This window comes from Polistes dominula, unplaced genomic scaffold, assembly GCF_049000335.1.
Source record: "Polistes dominula isolate Pdom_NZ unplaced genomic scaffold, Pdom_raw_medaka contig_33, whole genome shotgun sequence".
Classification (NCBI taxonomy): Eukaryota; Metazoa; Arthropoda; class Insecta; order Hymenoptera; family Vespidae; genus Polistes; species Polistes dominula.
Genome location: NW_028300998.1, coordinates 345,386 through 364,907, shown reverse-complemented (window position 1 = coordinate 364,907; position 19,522 = coordinate 345,386). Strand labels below are relative to the sequence as shown.

The following is a 19,522-nucleotide window of genomic DNA, read 5'->3' as shown; positions in this document are numbered from 1 at the left end:
CCCACGAAATGGACAATAATATCTTAAACTGTGTTTTTTATTTAAAAATTATGTTCTATATATATAAAAAAAATTGTATAAATGATTTATTAATTACAAAATGTATATTTTTTTTACATGAACATTGTTGTAATATTGATATAATAGGAACTATTAAATTTTAACATATTTATAAAGATTTCTTTCAATTTGTAATAAAACACCTTGCTCATTCAATTTCGATAGAAACAGACTAAAATCTTGTACATTAATACCACCATTAACTGCAATTTCATTCAGTTCTGTAACTGAAAATAATCTTTGTCTATTCAATTTGATTTCATTTTCTAGTAACTTTATAAATATTTGTACCTATTAGAGAAAATAATTATATGAATTTATAAATAATTTTAACATTACGTATTTCTAAATCTAAATATATATATAGGAAGTTCCCAAAAATATGGGCATAACTTTGGAAATAAATTCAAAGTGTATTCAAAGTGATTTCGAGCCAAGGACTAAAAGATCATGCATGAGATTAGAAACGTTACTTGTAATTTGAAAACAGGATCATATCAGGTATATGAACTTTTTTTCTTATTTTAACGTAATAAATTTATCCCCAAAGTTATGTCCATATCTTCGAAAATTGCCTATATATATGTAAAAATGTTAAACATACTTTTCCCCCTGTAAATTTACTTCCAAGTGGTAACTTCAAACTTGGATTTTCTAATACGTTCATCATCGTGTAATCCAATATTTCGACTACTTCTAAAGCATCAGACTCTGTAGCCTCAACGCGTAATTCTAACTTTGCTCTAGCCTGAAAATGTTAATGTTATTGTTATTTATCGCAATATCATTTGTAAATATAAGCATAATTATTATAATTATAATAGAATGAGTAACGGCCAACCTCGGTTAGTCTAATCATTGCTTCCAATTGTCTATTATATATAGGAATACCACCTAATTCTGCATTCCTCAATCTGAGCTCTAAGTAATACTTTTGCAATACTTCTGCCGCCTTAACAGTTAATTTTGGATGAACATATTGACGAGCATATGAGATATACTTTTTTAGTATAATCTGTGGTATTACGTCTTCAGGTTCTATCGATGAAAACATTAGTTTTTCTCTAGAAAAGAATATACATAATTGAATTTTACATATGAAATAATAATCCTTTAATATAAACTTATTTTTCAAATTACTTTAAAGAATCATTCAATGATATTGATTGCATTGATTGATCATCGCTTGGAGTCTTCTTTGTCTTCTTGTTATTTAAATTAATATGAGACGACATAATATGTTTACATATTAAATGATCACGTCTCTATTACATATAAACAAATGAAATTATAAAATATTAATGTAACACTTATTGTTAGAGAAGGAAAATGTTTTTTTTTTTTTTTTTTTTAAATAACCACATACTTTATCTGGATTATCAAGGAGTAAAAAAATTAAATCAAATCTTGAAAGAAGTGGTTGACTTATATTTAAATTTTGTAAAATTGTCTTGCTTTTATCGTATCTACCCCCAATGTGATTTGCAGCTGCAAGAACAGATGTTCTAGAAGGAAGAGAGCATAGTATTCCGGATTTAGCAACAGTGACACTTTGCTGTTCCATAGATTCTAATAGAGCCTGCATAACATATTATTTTTCTATATAAGTTAAAGTAATGTTCAAAAAATGTGTACATTATATGCTCTTTTAGTTTAAGATCTTATTTACATACCTGATGTTGCACAGACATTTTATCAAATTCATCGATGCAACAACAACCTCTATCTGCTAAAACTAAAGCACCAGGCTCTAACGCAAAGTCATTTGTCCCATTTTCTTTTGTGAGAGTAACGGTTAATCCTGAAGATGTACTCGAATTTCCACATATATATACACCTAAAACATAGAAAAATATCTTTAGAAATATGCACTTTGAAGTAAATATTTACACGAGTATATTCACCTTTGACAGATACACGCGAACATGCTTGTAACATTTGTGATTTTCCAAGACCAGGGTCTCCTACTATAAGTACATGTATATGATCACGTAAGCCTCTACGTTTCGCATTTCCGCCAAATAAACTTAATATTAATCCAGCTTTAATCATTTCATGACCATATATACTTGGACACAATGAATGTATTAGTAATGAAAAGACATTAGGCTTTTCATATACCTCCTAGAAAATGATTTTATGATTTTATTAGTATAAAATAAAAGTAAAATAAAATATATATTGAAATATATGTATATTTATATAAATATATATAAACCTTAATTGCAAGATAATCTTTTATATTCATATTATTTGTGACTGTGTCTGTGTTCATATGCATTTTGTCAGTATTTTTATCAATATTATTATCATTAACATTATTGTTATGAATTATTGTTACAGCTTCCATGTAAAAAGAAAATGAAGCAGTAGCATGTCCTTTAGATGTATTATCGTCGATTCCTTGAACCTGATAGTATAAAATTATTAAGAAAAAAAGACCTAAAAAAAAAATGATTAATTGTATAGCATAAACGTTGCTTACTTTAACTATTCCTGTAAGCAATAAATCATCTCCTGGCATGCAAGTATCCACCAAATCATCCAAAATTTTGACGTCTAGTATTCTAGGCATTCTACCTTTAGTTTCCTAAAAGAATCTTATATAAATCTTATATAAAAGTTAATAGTATTATTACAGTCTATGTGATTAGTTCGAGGTAATGACTACCAACACCTTCTCACACTTATTTAATACTATCTAAGAGGTTGCCTCTTTTTATTGTTTTTTTAGTGCAAGCATGTCAAACTCTTGTGATATTAATTTACAGGTCGCATGTGTGTGTGATCTATTTTTTATTATAGTTGGGAGCCACATATTTTCAAGTTCAAAAAATGAATGAAATAAGATGTTTATAAAATACTCATATATATATTTGAAAAAGGTAAATACCTGTTCGTTATTGAATATCTCTTGTATTCTAATCATTTGAAAAGATATAGTTTTCACATGAGGCGAATTCAATACAGGTTGAAACGTTGATATACCACAAATGATACATTTTTTAGGCACGGTATAAAATCCCTCTGACTGTTTTTCCATCTTTTCCAAACCACATTTTGTACATGCAAACACAAACCATTGAGCAAGCTGCTTTGCTCTTCCTACCCTTACAACACATCCTTTCGTATTTATTAATTTTCCTTAAATAAAAAAAAAAAAAAAAAAAGACAATGAAAAAGTATTAGAGATACAAAATATCGGAATAATATATAGTTTTAATAAAATACCATAGGAATTCACTTTAATATCTCGTAAACAAATTGTTTCTGCATAGTTTAATATTCTTATTTTGACTGTAGGCAATAAATAAATTGAATTCACAAAACTTTCTAAGTCTTCTTTGGACAGGGTATTTAAAATATTCTGGAAATGATAAACGATAATACTAGACGATAAACCGAATATATAGATATGTACTGATTTACTAACATATATAAGTTATATTCTCCAGAATAATTGAGGAATATTATTTATATGTAAACATAATTTATATTAGGTTTAGCAGAGAGAAAATGTTCTTCCCCTAATGTTATCTCATATATGGTTGAATCTTTTTACCATTGTATTTCTACATATTCTAAATTTATTGAAACAGTGCTTTCATCATCTGAAAATGATATTAGTCAGCAAATATTAATAAATATATTGAAAATGTATTATTCTTTTTTTCATTTGAGAATAAACAAAACTTTCCGGTAAACCTAATTTTAAATAGAATAAGAAAAAAATAATCTCTCTTAAACAATATTTATGTATATGAATATACCTGATGAATTGCAAGCTTGATACAATTTATTGTATACATTGATTTTTCTTGTATATCACTTTTAAAATTACTCCACTCATTTAAAAACTTATCATCATCACATAAATCATTATAATCAATATGGAAAATCATTCCAGCCTCTAAATTTTCCAATGTAAGAAATGATGACAGTTTTGAATAATTTTTCAAAAATTGTTTGGCAGCTTCAACTTTTTTTACAGTACTGGAGGAGTTTTTGTATTCTAAAAAAAAAGTTAAAAGAACTAATCAGACAGTATTTAAAGTTTATTTGTAACGTTTTAACAATAATGTAATATTTTTTCTTCAATACCTTTCTCATCAAAGTACAATGTCCATCCATGGTATGGAATATTGCTACTTTCATGTATATGTAAAGATGCATCATCTTTAGATGAGCATTGTGATCGCTTTTCTGATGTTTTAATTTCATTAGTTATTCCTATCATAACATAAGTATTAATCAATAGTAAATGTAACTACGTTATAAATGTAATGTAACTGTATAATATATAAGATTATTTATTTATATATCTAAGAAATTATAATAAAAATTCATTTAAGCAGATAAACTTAACCTACATTTAAAACTTACTAGTTTGTTCGGTTGCTTTTTTTTCGTATAAAAACGTTTTTTATAAAAATTATTTCGTCTGTCATTCATATTTCATATAGTTGTATATATATTTAAGTAGTAATATGAACTTAATCAATTTTAACCTCAAAACATAATTCTGACAGCACTCATCAATATATATATATATATAGAATGTGTTTATAAATTGACATGTATTCAAAATTGGCGTTGTATCATAGAATGAGATGTCTCCCTCTGGTGGCATGCAGTCATATTATAAAAATACGCCCAAAATTTTGAACAAAATGACTGACACCTGGCTTTCGAATTCGAAAGAAAGATAGATAGATATTGATTATGCATACTAAAAATAAAAAATGTAGTAGCATAGAAGCTCGCGAAATCACTTTTCGTGTAAAAGATCATCTTTAGGTAGCACCGAGACCATCAGTGGACGATAATTGATTGAATACTGAGGAGAACGATCGCTATAGGCAATTTGTCATAAATTGTACCTACTATCGCCCACTAGTGGCCCCGGTGCTAACTATGATGATTTTGGTTACAAGAAAAGTAGACTTGTAAACTTCTATGTACTTTTGTATTCTTTAATTTAACGTTATCTATCAATGATAATATACATAAATATACTTTTTGCAATCAATATTATATTAAAATATAACTAAATAGTCTAATGGTATTAAACTTATAGATTCATTTTTCTGAAAAGGAAATAAAAAACTAAATGATTTTAGAAAGACTTTTTTTTCTTTTTTTTTTTTTTTTATAATTAAATGTGTATTATGCTGAACATATGTACAATGATATATTTACATTGTCATTACAAAAATTACGAGAACATATAAAAATGTAAACTAGATTATTTTTCAATTTACATACCTACCTCTGAGCACACTTATACGTCTCAATTCTTAAAAGAAAAAACTTAATCTCATTCATACACTTTGACGTTCGATAAAGAGAATTTTGTATCTATGTGTATACATATATGTGTATGATTGTCGTGTGCGAATTTATGTGATAGAAAATGTACCTGATATTTATTTTGAAATAATCATCAGTAAATAATAACGAACATTATTTTTATATCATGTGAGCATTGTTACTACTAATATTGAATTTCATTGCAGTATAAAAGCAGTAGAAATACAAAAGATAAACGTCACAAGGTTAAAAAATTACTGTTAATTAGTGAATACACTTAAATATCGTTCAATTATATATATATATATATATAATAAATTATCTAATTGTCATTTTCTGATTGTAAAGCAATTGTCATTAGAAAATGGAATATGTCTTATACTAAATTATTTTATGATATAGATATAATTGATAAGAATATTCTTAAATACATACAATGTATCGTGATCGTTTGAATACGTGATATACTAAGAAATATAAATAAGTCTAATTACATGAAATAATTGCATTGATATTTTCTCGTACATATGTAAATAAATGTACATTTTTGGAAGAATAAAAGAACAGAAATTGTGTCATTCATCGACAATACCTATAACCGAAATTTGTATAAAATGTTATTACTTTTTCAATAGGGCTTCTTCATTTTATGTCACTATACTTTTATTCTACTGATAGTCGAGCCGCTATACTGAATGATAATGAAATCGAATGGCTCAACCAGCTATTGAAATAATATATCTTTCAATTATTTAATTGAAATTATCAATGACAACCGCAGCTCTTTACGACCATATTTTTATACTTTTTTAATATAACGTTACTCTCATCAAGAAAATATAAGACAGAAATAGCTGAAAGTTTCGTTGGCGCACAACAGGGCTTTGGTACTTTACCAGGATTCACAAGATGAACCAATGTCTGTACGATCGCATGATTGGTAGCGTTCATATGAGCGTTCAAGGGAAAATTGCATTCACCGCTGCAATAATATGCGTCGTATCCATCCGGTGCTATAATCCAGTCCTATAAAATCAATATTCATTATTCATCGATAAATAACAAGAAATAAGTTTCTGACAAAGATCGAATCAACAAAGAGAAAAAATTTTTGCATAAAATAATCTTCAGCGATTATTTATTATTTACCTGCCACTGAAGATCCCTGAAGCTGACGTAGAGCGTTTGAATCTTGCAAGTTCTCGAGTTGTATTGCGCGGCAGCATCTGCAATATTTACATTTATTTTCAATTCGATTTTAAGTATAAAACTTATAATATCTTTAGATACATCTATTTCTATCTATTTATATTGAAAGAATGAAAATACGATAGTTACCGGTGTAAGGATTTCGATAATCGAAGCTAGACGTTTCACTTTTCTTTTTCTTCTAGCATCACGTTTCTGTCTTACTCTTGATTCTCTAATACCAGAACTTTTAAAGTAGCCAACCATGAAGGGTTGCTTGTCCGGTTTACCTTTGAATCCAACCATACCAATATCCTCTGTTCTCATCTCATGTACTAAAAAACACAAATATCCTTATTTTTATTACAACTACTTTTTCTAAAGTCTCTAGAGTCATATATATTTTTGTATGATTAAAAAAATCAAGCTATTAGCAACCGATTGTTTCAATTTCATTTCAACAATGTTTATAGAAGCACACATTTGACTCTATAAAAGAATGCTTATATACATGCATACCAACATACGTAAATATGTACGACGTATACATTTGAGCGTATGTTTATTAGAATGGGTCTGCCTTCTGAGATTATTAATAGCCAACCTTCATGAATATTAACTATTTAAGAATCTTGAGCCTAAGTCAAGAAGTCTGATATCTATCGAGCCGTTCACTTTGACGCTATAGATTACAGTTCGTGGTTTCTCAACATGTTAGCCCTGCAATTAAGGTAACATAGCGTTGCCACGTACAATATCTTAATTATACGATGTATGTAAGTAATCCTATAATAGTAGTAATATTATATATAGTATATATATATCTTTTATAAACAAGTATATTAGATATGCGCGCTAGACGATGATTACCTACCGTATACGTTTTGATTATCCGTGATGATTTTCAATAACGACAGCGAGTAATGATCAAAAGGGAATTGCCCTCTTGAAAACAACGGAGAACAACGGAGAACAACGGAGAACGGAAGATCTTTCAAGATATATACTATGCATGAATGCCTGTAAAGGCTTCGCCATTGAATGTTCAAGAAACTTGACTGTGGAACGACATTCCACATACTATTACCGATAATTAAATAGCTTTGATCAGTAAACCGAGCATCGTTTCATGGTGAATATTCAGTGGCGATTTATTTCCTTGAAGCAATTTATCAGTTCTTATTATACTAGTCGTGTCACGATCAATGCGCGTAACTATGTCTTATGATTTATTTAACGGTTTCGTTCATAAAAAGAACGCTTTATTGCTATTTTTAACCGGAATCACTAACAATTTCATATACATGTAAGATAATTTCCTTATTGCTCCGGCATCTACTCTAATTTCTCTAATTTATACGAAATTATATATCATTTTCCTTGCCCGAATGTAGATAAGCATATTTAAGTATTATGTACTTATATATATATACGTATCACTTTGTATATCTTTTACTTGAACTTTCTCCGTCGGAATACTCACAAAGAATGTTTCTAATACGCACACCAAATCTTTTTTATATCATTGAAAAATTTTCAATAAGCATAGAAGTGCGACATTAGAATCAATTTCCTTCGTACATCCGATTAACGATTTCTTGCATACCTATGCAAACATATGTTTAAAGATAAACCAATTTCATTGCTCTATTACTGTCTCATCTTACGAGTATATAACATTTGTAAAACAGTGAAATTCTATAACTCTACAAGAACTGTATAAGTATTGTGTGAAAGATCCAATATATATATTTACAGGATGATCTGTAACTGGTGGTACAAGCGAAAAGGAGATGATTCTACATGAAAAAATAAATCGAAAATAATGAATAACAATGTTTTCGTTTGAGGCTTTATTTTCGAGAAAATCGACTTTGAATTTTCGCAAAGTACGACTTTCCGTTTAGGCCGTGTCAGGCATTTGTGCCTGACACTCAACTATTTTTTCCATACAAAGTAACGCCTGTGGCCTGACGGGAATTTTCCTAATACAGATCACCCTATATATATAAGAATCTTCCCTTCTCTTCTCTTTTTTTCCTTTTTTTTTCTTTTCTTCTTCTTCTTCGTCTCTCTCGTTGGCCGCGAGAAGGAAAGGGAAAATAAAAGAAAAAACAGAAGAGACCATCCATTCCCTCGAGGCGCGGACTGGCGAAAGAGATTACACCGGTGACTCTCCAGGCAGGCATTGCTCCAGGTAGACATTGCTCCAGGCAAGCATTGCTCCAAGCAGACGTGTATGCAAATGATCATTCCTTCTTACGAGTTTTCTCGATCGTGCGGAGAAGTCCGAGAAAGCTAATATATTGGTCCGCAAGAATGCGCATTTTTCCGTGATTGTAGCGGTCATCTACCACCGTGATCGCGAAGAATGAATGCCGTTATATGCTATGGTATGGTTTTAAAGTTGCGTTTGCACAAATCTCACATGGATTTATTTCTTATTTTTAACACATTTCTTTCACATGATATATGAAAATATAATAATTCATTCACAATGAACGTTCTGTACATTAACACGTAATTATTGGATGGCATCAGATATACATCGTTGTTCATTTGAGAAATACAGAAAAATGGAAAATAATAGTAAAGATTACGACGGACACATTCTATGTCATACGAATGGTCGCGTTTATATGCCGACATCGTACACGAAAAATGTACGTCGTGGAATGCGGCGATTATAAGACATCTGTTACTGCTACTGGACTCTGTTCCACTTTACTTTACTCGATCAAAACTCCTCTCACTTCCTACTACATTGAGGGGAAAAAACTCTACTCTGATGATTTGGAAAAGTGATTCTCAGAATTGTTACAATTAGAAGTCTATTTGGGTAGGTAGATGACCCGAAATTCTAGAAAATTAGAACACTCTTACAATTAGATTTTTGTCCAAGAGAACAATCTCTCTTAATATATTAATGTTATCGTTCATAGGCAATACTCTTCACGACTTTGAAGTAATAACAATCATTTCGATACGTCGAACCCATATATTGGGTTGACAACTAAGTATTGCCGATTTCAGTTATAGATGTCTCTCACTCCCATTTTTTATGATATCCGTAAATGTTATGATCTTCTTCTTCTTCTTCTTCTTCTTCTTCTTATATATGTTAGCTGTCATCCTAATCTAGCTTTACAAGTTCATTGCGTAAATATTTTCTTAGATTTTTTTTTACCTCAATATTAAAACTAAAATCTTTTATTTCATTGAACAAATCGACAATTACTTAGTTGCCAATCCAATATTATATATTACATTCAAATATATATATATATATATATATATACATATTATGTACCGTTATTGGTATGAATCTTAAATATGTTTCCAAAGCCAAACCCTAATACGGTTCGTATTTTCATCGTCAACCCTTTCAGATAACTAATCGTTTTGTACTTAACGATAACACTTAACGATGAATTCAAAAAAGAATAATAAAGATATTTTCATCAGTTATACAATGAAATAAATCAAATAATATTTACATAAATCTGGAGACGAAAAAATATCACGCATTAACTTTTCCGAAATCGAGTACTCGTCGAGTATAAGTAGATGTAACATGCAAAAAAAAGCATGTGTACGGTACTTTGAACGTAATCACATGACCTGACCACACTTTCTAAAGAATTTCGTTTGTGTTGCAAAATAAAAAACAAACTGTTTATTTTATAGACCAAAAGAAGCCACCTAATGAATAAATTTAAATACACAAGGAAAATTGTCCGAGGAAAACGCGTGTATAAATATCCGTAGGTAAGTAAATACGTATTTGTAAGAGAAACATGTGCCTCTCGGCGAAAATAAAAAAAAAGAGAAGAATTATATTGTGGTATATATATATATAACATCTTCTCGAAGCTCTCGAAACTCGTGTGCGCACACATCGCACGCAAGTATCTCTCTTAATTCGTATGTGCAGGAAAGATGTCTGTATAAAAGTGTATACCTCCGATCTTATGTTTTATATTGAATGATCAAAGGTAAACCGGTTGTACTGAGAACGAGAGACGTGGAAGACGGTGTGCACGTGTGCGCGTATCAGAGAAAAAGAGAGTGAGAGAGTGAGAGAGAGAGAGAGAGAGAGAGAGAGAGAGACTAGTGAGAGGGTACGGGAAGAAAGAAACAAGCAACAAAATGATCTAGGCGCGGCAAACAACAAACTCTACGCACACACGAGTACTCGCGTACGAGACAGACGTTCATCAAATGATTCTAGCTACTTTGCTTGAAACATACAATATATTTATATATTCTCGAGAATATCGTTATATCAATAAATATAAGTAACTATCGTATATTACCAATAAAAGATTCATTATTAATGTCACCTACTATCGCTTTTGAAATATATCAATCTCTCGACAGATTAAATTATCGTTATACATTAATAAATATTATGATTAATTAGATTCTTTCCTCTAAAGGTAAAGTAATCATCAAATTCTTCAAATTCAATTTTAAATTATTTTAACAATTAGCATGATAAGATTTACAAAGCCATTTGAGGATGAATCAAACAATTTTGTTCGAATATTACAAATAAATAAAGAAACATTGTATTGTATTTCACTATTCATGATCTCATCTGAAATTCTGTGAACAAAGTCTATGGGAACAATTCAGAATTCATTGCATTGAACTCTGATCCTTATTGGAGAACTCTTACGATATTACGAACTTATATACGAGCTGTATTGCTTAATACATACTGCAAGAATACATACTGAAACTGTGTATGTGTGCGAGCATAACGCCTGCATGTTTAAGCACGCGTGAACTTCGTGTTACGATTATTTATATGTAAGCATGTGAGTTATTCTTCTCCCTTACCTTTTTTCTTAGTTAATATCATTTTTTTCTTACTAGAAGCCTTCATCTTTACGATCTATGTAAAAAAACTTAAATGTTTTATAACTTTTTTATTTTTCTTACGAAGTTGTCTTTTATGTGCCATAAGGCATCAGGGAATGGTCTCATTGGTCGTAAAAATATAATAAAACAATTTCTATCAAATATGCCTTGAGAAATAGTTGTTTATAATAAAAGTAAGCGCAAACTCACCAGAATGATTAGCAAGATGAACTGATAGGTACAATCCTCGATTTTCATCGGGGTTATTCACCCAATGTGAAAGAGGTTTGCTGACATTTAATGTCAACCATCCTTCTTTTCCTACTGTGGTGTTTATCGCGTCAACATACTGCAATTCCCGTGATCTAAAAATATATAATATTACATTAATAAACACTTAAATAAAGTAGTGTCGTTGACCGCTCGCTATCTTTAACAAGGCATCAATACATTATCTGCTTTGTCATCGACTACTAAGAAGCACGTTTTGCGTCAGATTTAGATTAGTGAAGAAATAATTAACATACCTACGTATAATTAGAAAAAGAATTAAATAATGAACGAGAGAATAAGACAAATAGATAAAGGCAGAGATAAATATGTCTTACTCGTAATCTACTCATAATAAGTATGTGTAAAATCGTACCGATACTTATTATTCAAAATATCTGCTTATTGATAAAGCATCGTCGATACTTCGAATCATAAGAACAAGATTTTTCGATTTTTTCGTCAACAGACAAATGCCAATTCGAGACAAATGCCATCGGTCTTCAATTCACATAATTATTTCTTCGTATGTACATACATACATACATACAGTGTATAGGTATAAGTCTAGCTAGGTACAGATATGTATATGCATGTCATACGAACAATGAATTATCTCGTCACGTTCGTCTCTTCTCACGATAATTATTGCGTTTCAAATAACATTCCTTACGCGTTAACACAAATGATCAGATTTATCAGCTGAGAAATCTATCAACTAGCCTAGCTTACGTAAACGAGTTTGCGTAAATCGATTCGCATAGCTTGCTCATTCACTCGTTGCGATCATCATATCCACCATCATTTGGAAGATTGTTGAAAGTTGAAATGAATGTAAGTAAATTGTTTCGCATCGGTCTATGATTGGCCGCTTCGCGAAGAATGAATCATACGAAGAAAACGATTGTAGGAACATTGATTCTTGAACAAGCTAGACCCCTGTTAATTATGTAGTTATATACATATATACAATAACATATTCGATTGAATCTCGAATTTGATTAATTTTGTTCATTTGTCAACAAGAGACAGAACGAAGAGCACGTGGTTGCGTCTCGTGTCTGTGACAGAATATTTATATTGTAGAAACCTGAGCGTATACAAGAAAGCCGAGTCGCCAACTTGTCTCGAAAGAAGCTTCAAGTAGATGAAGGAAAAGAAATAGGAAGAAAAGGATGCGTGACGCATCGAGGGAAACGAAGAAGGAGAGAAAAGAGAAGGAGGTGGAGGTGGAGACAGAGGAACCGCGTGTGTTTAACTGCGTAGGCACAGCAAGTAACTCGTATTCTTAACTTCTTGCCTGAAGTCCGTCGTCTCCACAGTTAATTTACCTCAATTTACGGAATAGTGTTTCCTGTCAGAGTCTGTATATCGGTCAGGTCGTAGTACCAAAGTCTGCAGTGGTACCAATAGGGGAGGGGGATGACGACGGGCTTAGACACACCGTCGCCATTCTCGTTGGAAGCTTTCTCTCTCTCTCTTGGAAGGAGCAAATTAATCGACTCGATCGTTCGATCTCTCGCGCGGATACCCTGCTATATCTAATTTAATTACATCTCGATCTCCATATATTTACACTATATTGTCCTCTACTATAATATATTGAGAAAGAAATTGAGAAACGATCCGCGCGATGATCATTCATACCTTCGACGAAACTAATCATACAGATAAAAAAATGAAACAAATAAGATAAGAAAAAAGAAAAATTATGGATAGTTCGTCGATGCTTTCTCACAGGTAGAACAAAAATACCTAACATTTTTTCACTAGCTCGAAAACTACCTAATTAGGACTGCGATGACGATATCAAAAATCATCAATACTCTCTTCACTTAAATTAAATTGTTCTTGTTTTTTTTTTTTTTTTTTTTTTTTTTTTTTCCAGATAAATTGTTTACTTCATAAATTGACGAGGGAAAAAGAGAAAGAGATTTCAATCCTAATGTTTGCTTACCCATCTTCACTTCTTAGAACTTGATATGCCGTAATCGTGTAAGATTCATTATTTTCTTGGCTTTTTTCGTCATATCTTTGATAAAGTCTTAATTCAGCTCCGATTATGTATTCTTCGGCTGGAACATCCGAGACATCGAACCAAAGTCTCTTTCCGCGCTCATGTCTCACGCCAGGAACATGATGATCTGCGAATAGAAAAAAGCATTTTCATAAAGTCGTTTTAACTATGGTCACACCGCATGAAACTTCAATTTACGATGGGTTCGTTCCGAGGCAATTAGTTTCTATTCCTTATCTACTAAACTATAAAAGCTTCTGTCCTTCGAGATAAGCTGACAGTTGAAAGGAAACCATTTACGATTCCTAGAATAACAAATTTTTCCAAAAGAATCTATTTAAACGTTTTTCCTATGAGTCATGTCAAGTCGAACAAAAATGATGAAGACCGAAAGAATAGAATATCTTTGGACAAATTCCTCTAAAACGGAAGAATTTAAATATGTGGGTCAATTATATTTTGTAGATATACCGACAAAGAGGATATATCTCAAGGAGAAAAGCTTGTTTAAAAGATCGATAAGGGCTATTCTCATAAAGGAGGATCTTTGGAACGAGCCGTAGACAATTCGCAGCGTGAAATCATCTTTTTTCTGACGTCAAAGCAGCCGCAGCTAGTGACTACCCTTCAAGCTGAAAGAGGAGAGAAGAGAAGAGAAGAGAAGAGGAGAGAGAGAGAAAAAGAGAATTCTCTTTCTTTCTCTGACGACTCGAGAAGAGGCCAGAGAAGAAGAAGCCTAAGTAATGCTTAATGTTTCTCTCATCGAAATCGGGGAGGTAGAAGAGAAGGAAGAAGAGCCTTAAGAGGTGGGCCTTAAAAGGGGGGCCTTAAGAGGGGCGGGGAACAGACGAAGGCATAAAAATTTGTTTTGTTTTTCTCGAACGGTCGCATTCCAACGGCACCTGATTGCCGCGAGCGAGGCTGGACCCCTGGCACTCGGGGTGGTCCCGAATAGCTCGAGTCCATTCTGGACCGCTCCACGCCAACAGTGGACTTTTCTTTTTTACCCTCTCCGTACCCGTCCACTCCACTCTATTCCATCCCACTTGGATTCATCCACCCTCCCACAGCTTCATCCAACTTCTCTTACATACAAACGCATCATCGTCCGACAACTGGCTACAAGGAAGTATCCTCTCCTTCCAAATTTTTATTTCTTTCTTATTTTTCTTATTTTCTTCTTTTGAATACCTACTCTGTTTTTTGCTCTAATTAGCAATAATTTTATTTAATATTTTCATTCATTGAAAAAAAAAAAAAAAAAACGTTAGACATTGTTTTAAGACGTTATTGGAACTTGTTTGAGTCAAATAGAATCTTAAAGAATCTAATAGTCGATTCGAGCCATTAGTCCTATCGTAAAAGCATCATCACTTTACATTCATCATTACCTTTCAACCTTGACAAAAAAAATCGGATAGGTTCATCTATCTATTTCTTGTAGATTTTGTCTGCTTTGCCAAATGCTTTTCTCTCTCTCTCTTTCGCTGCCTTTCCGACAAGATAGAGCCGCCCTTGGTAAAAGACAGATAGTCGTGGAAGGGAGAGACGAAGAGAGGAGAAAGAGAATGGTCTTGAAGAGGAAAGGAGCAAAAAAACTATTCGGGATGAACATGGGCACCCAAGTTGAGACATTTTTACCTGCCTGCGGCTTCACGTGGGGAAAGAGAGATATTGACTCGTCTTCCCAACGGGGATACCCATGACCAAAGGAAAGAAAACAAGTAAAAAGAATAAAGAGAAAGGCGATGGAGAAACTATAGATAATATATTGTAATGATACGCACGTGTATCAAGATGTTTTTATATCTATTTTATTACCAATCCGAAACGTTTTTTCTTCCTTCTTTCAAATCAATCGATCAAAGAAATTATTTAGTAACTATAGGTGTGATATTCTTGATAATATTTTTGAAAGTAGAGATCGTACGGCCTTGAGTTGGCATGGTACTTAATTATCGATGACTGTGTGCCTACAAATCTCCGAAGGACTTTATGAATTTATTCAGACGCGTATCATAAATCTAACTAATTCAGCCGAAAATTTGGGGAATCGAAAAAAGAAGAATTTCCATTTAAATAGTTATTTTCACGAATGACTATGATTAAGAAACGAGATAGCGCGATTACAATCTTTAAATAAGGAAAACGTTGTTTTACATCAACAATTGTTGCTTTCTAATTATATATACATCTTTATCTCTAGATTCTAATCATTATTGGTATGGTAGTGTAGCAACGAAAAGTAAGGAAAAGAGACAGACTCGTAGCAGGACAATTAATTAAAATAGTCTAGTAGTTGTATAACGTAATAACGCGATTTAATTTATGTACGTTTTTATCGGACGCTCAGAGTTCCCAGTATTGGGTTGAATACATATGTCGAATAAGTTATGGTTATAGCCTTATGGGTATCAATTTATATGCATGCCGCATATCACGTCGAAAAGCCTAGAACGTTTCTCAATGCGAGCCACGGTAGAGACGGTAACGTCAGGGAGATAGAGAGAAGCGAGGAGAGAGAGAGAGAGAGAGATAGAAAGAGAGAGATAAGATGAGAGAAAGAAAGAGAGAGAGAGGCAGGCAGGCACGCAGACAGACAGACAGACAGACAGACAGACATACAGACAGACAGACAGATACAGAGAGAAAGAGAGAGAAAGAGAGAGAGAGAGAGAGGATATGGACGAAGAAGAAGTTTCCGAGAAGTCCAACCGTGTTCTTTGCGAAGGATACCAAGTTCCACACTAGAAACTGACCTCTCACGTTCGACCACGTAAGCCTGATCACAAAACCAAGATCGAATTCCTTGTCGATGTCGTTCTTGGTCGACCAATCGTGCAAACTTCCTCTTCCTTTCTTAATCAAAAAAAAAAAAAAATAAAATTTATATTTTTCGGTTGCCGATTTGAGCACTTTCTATTATTGCTTCAGTTTATTTCGTCTTCGGATAAAAGAAATGAAGAATTTTATCAATTTTCATTAATTCCCATTGAAGTTTATCAAATTGAAAAATAAATGTTCTATAATGTGTAGGATTCATTAAAATCGAATAAATTTAAGCCATTGTATTTGTATACATCGACGATGGATCGAAAATTAATCGGAAATTAATCGGTTATAAAGTGTCACGATAACAGGAGAATCTTAGCAAATAGAAAGTACCTTGACGAGTTTCATAGATTTGTTAGCGTCGAAATCGAAGAAAGTAATGAAGACTTTTGGACTTTATGCTTCAGCTTTCGATTACAAGTGTTACTACAAACAAAATAACTGTTAAATACGAGAAATGGTAAATTTGACAAGATTAAGTTTCTTGATAAAATATTCATATCGTGATATAAATATTGAATGTTTGAGCGAGTAAACAAACTTTGTGAAATAATATGATTATAAAGATGTATTAAATCTTCTCAACTAGTTAATACTAGTTACCTCTCAGTCAGTCTGTTTCTACGAGGACATAGATTCGCGAAGAACGGGTTCGTAAACGAGTTTCGGAATACGTCGTGAGCGGAGTTCACAATCTCTACTTTGAACAACGTAAATGCATTTCCTTCTCTACCTCTTCTGTTTTTATTTCATTCATTCCAGAAGATCAGTTTTATGAGAAAGTCTTTTTTGAAGCATCGTAGATAGATTCTAAACTATTTCAAGCAAATAGATAATGTATTATTTCGAGATAATTGAAACGTTACAATAGGACGAGTGGGAACTAAATGACAAGGAAAGAAGCATCTGGTCTATGGTGAAATAAGAAAACAAAAAGGAAAATAGACGAAATAGAATATTATCTGATTATATACGTTAATAAAAATCAAATAAAAAGATAAAAATGCTCGAAGTCTTCGTCTATGATCTTTCTCTTTTTAGCACGAATTTATCCATGCGCGTATTCGGACAAGTATGCAAGGAATCACGCAGAATCGCGAGTAGTCAGTCGTGGACTTGCGAGTCGTCTCTCTCTCTCTCTCTCTCTCTCTCTCTTCCTTTCACTCTCACGCTCTCTCTCTCTCTCTCTCTCTTTCTCCTTTCCTCTTCATTTTGTCCATGTATACCCCATCCCCGAAGAGAATAATAACTCACTATGCGCAGCAAAGGTCATGATGACGTCGCTCTGGTCGATGGCCCTGAGATCTTGACCAGTAAGATCGAACTCTCCTCCAGCTCTATACTGTTGATCGGCGGTTGATCCTTGCTTGTCGTCTTCATCTTCGCCAAGTGCATTTTTGTAAATGTCGATAAGAAATTTAGGTGCAGATCTCTTGATTTGAGGTGCTACTGTGTTCTTCGGCCTATCAGGTAATCCGAGAAGATTTAATATCTCATGCTCAACTTCGCGTTTTTCTCTCTGGCTAACAACCCTGTGTACGATTGTTTGATCAAAACCATTATCAACATAAAGTCCGCTCATCCTCTCCCCACAACCTCTCGTCGTTAATTCGCTGAGGATCGTCGCGAGGATCAAGATCGGCGCGAGACGGTATGATAACATCTCGTCGTTGACGAGCTCTGGCCGGAGGTCACCCTCCCGCCTCCAGCACCACCACCACCACCACCACTGCCACGACACTTTCGTCTTCGTCTTCGTCGTCGTCAGCTTTACTGTGTTTCTCGCTGCCCTCAACACCGTTGCAATCGTGTGTATTAATCGTTCTCGTCCCTCTCTCTTTGTTTTTCTTTCTTCCCCAATTGCTTATTTTTCTAAGACACGGCCTACAACGCCAGCTCAAAAACTCTCCTCGAAGGATCTTCGAGGATCCGCGCGGCGCAACACAGCGCAGCGCGGATCGATTGAAATCGAATTTATCGCACTTGACTTGTTCGATCTTAACGTAACTCGATGAAATTATGAATCCAAAGATCACACGAATAGCTTTTGAATAGCTTTTCACAATTTATCCTAGTTTGAAAAGAAAAGAATAAGGTGTATAGAAGCGCGCACAAGGTAATAATTCTCCAGGACTCGAGACATTTACTAAACAATTTGGTCCTACCTCGAGCACACTTAGCTCGAACTCTCGATGAGCACCGATGAGCAAACACTGCCACTGCTGCTGCCGTCACTGCTACTACCGTCGACTCCCGCGATGCCAGTGCCAAAGCAGTAGTCAGTTTGTCTGCTAGTCTGTACAATGTGCCGTCCCGTTCCGTCCCGTCCCACCCTTCCCATTCGTGCCGTCCTGTACCGTGCGGTATGCCGTACGGTGTTCCACGCACCTCCTCGTTCTCGCTACTACTTTCCTCCGTGAGGGTTTTACCACCGCCTCCCAGATCCGTACCAATTCGATACACGACCCTGCTTTTTAATTTTCTCATTTTTTCTTTTTTCATCATATACTCCCTTATCACTTTCTCTCGGAACTTACATCAGTTATAAACTATTACATAATCAGATTGATTTTAATTACCTATGTACATGTAGATCACTCAGACATTTATAGACAATAAATACATAATAACGCAATAACGAGTGAAGTTTATTACTAAAGTTTACTACTACAAAAACAGTGTCAAAATTGAATCGTTGAAATGAATGCACATCGATAATTGTCACAATTCTAAATAAAAAATAACAACAATATAGCTATAGTACCATTAGTCAATTTAATTGTAAGTAGAAAAAATAATAGGTTTTAGAAAAGAAAGAAGAAGAAGAAAAAAGTTTATGTAGATAAACTTGCAAATATAACGAAACAAGATATTTCCGACGATTGTTATTAAAAATTCTCGAAACTATTTATACGTTCCTGCGTCATAGTGATAGGACCGCCCCTGTCGAAGAAGTAGGCGGTGTTCAGCAACAATATC

The 19,522-nt window shown here is 33.1% G+C and overlaps 2 protein-coding genes across 6 annotated transcripts; both read right to left on the bottom strand.

The window, feature by feature from the left end:
• Nucleotides 1–105: 105 nt before the first annotated feature.
• LOC107064601 (DNA helicase MCM8) lies at nt 106–4,900 on the bottom strand. Of its 5 annotated transcripts, none has more exons than XM_089173600.1 (14): nt 4,431–4,900; nt 4,162–4,290; nt 3,831–4,072; nt 3,292–3,427; nt 2,954–3,204; nt 2,546–2,650; nt 2,279–2,470; nt 1,965–2,184; nt 1,734–1,897; nt 1,427–1,639; nt 1,201–1,325; nt 902–1,124; nt 665–808; nt 106–351 (listed from the first exon to the last, which is right to left on the bottom strand). In XM_089173600.1, the coding sequence occupies exons 3-14, from the start codon at nt 3,960–3,962 to the stop codon at nt 154–156; spliced, it is 2,103 nt and encodes a 700-aa protein (XP_089029726.1). In that variant the 5' UTR covers nt 3,963–4,072; nt 4,162–4,290; nt 4,431–4,900; the 3' UTR covers nt 106–153. The 5 variants fall into 5 exon arrangements, with proteins under 5 accessions (XP_089029726.1, XP_089029725.1, XP_015172942.2 ...); XM_089173599.1 differs by having other exon boundaries at nt 3,831–4,093; nt 4,444–4,900; XM_015317456.2 differs by having other exon boundaries at nt 4,444–4,900.
• A 471-nt stretch (nt 4,901–5,371) lies between these two features.
• Nucleotides 5,372–18,864, bottom strand: gbb (glass bottom boat). Its single transcript, XM_015317487.2, is given in 8 exon segments — nt 5,372–6,396; nt 6,520–6,596; nt 6,709–6,756; nt 6,759–6,893; nt 11,635–11,789; nt 13,652–13,838; nt 17,798–18,614; nt 18,709–18,864. Coding segments are annotated over 7 exon segments (1,272 nt in total). The 5' UTR covers nt 18,207–18,614; nt 18,709–18,864; the 3' UTR covers nt 5,372–6,135.
• Nucleotides 18,865–19,522: the final 658 nt, after the last annotated feature.

Excerpts from the sequence above, each read along its gene's own strand:
- LOC107064601 (XM_089173600.1), bottom strand. The coding sequence starts at position 3,962 with ATGATTTTCCATATTGATTATAATGATTTATGTGATGATGATAAGTTT. Across the intron at positions 3,205-3,291 it reads TATTAAAGTGAATTCCTATG|GAAAATTAATAAATACGAAA; the intron begins GTATTTTATTAA and ends TTTTTATTTAAG. Across the intron at positions 2,651-2,953 it reads AGATATTCAATAACGAACAG|GAAACTAAAGGTAGAATGCC; the intron begins GTATTTACCTTT and ends AGATTCTTTTAG.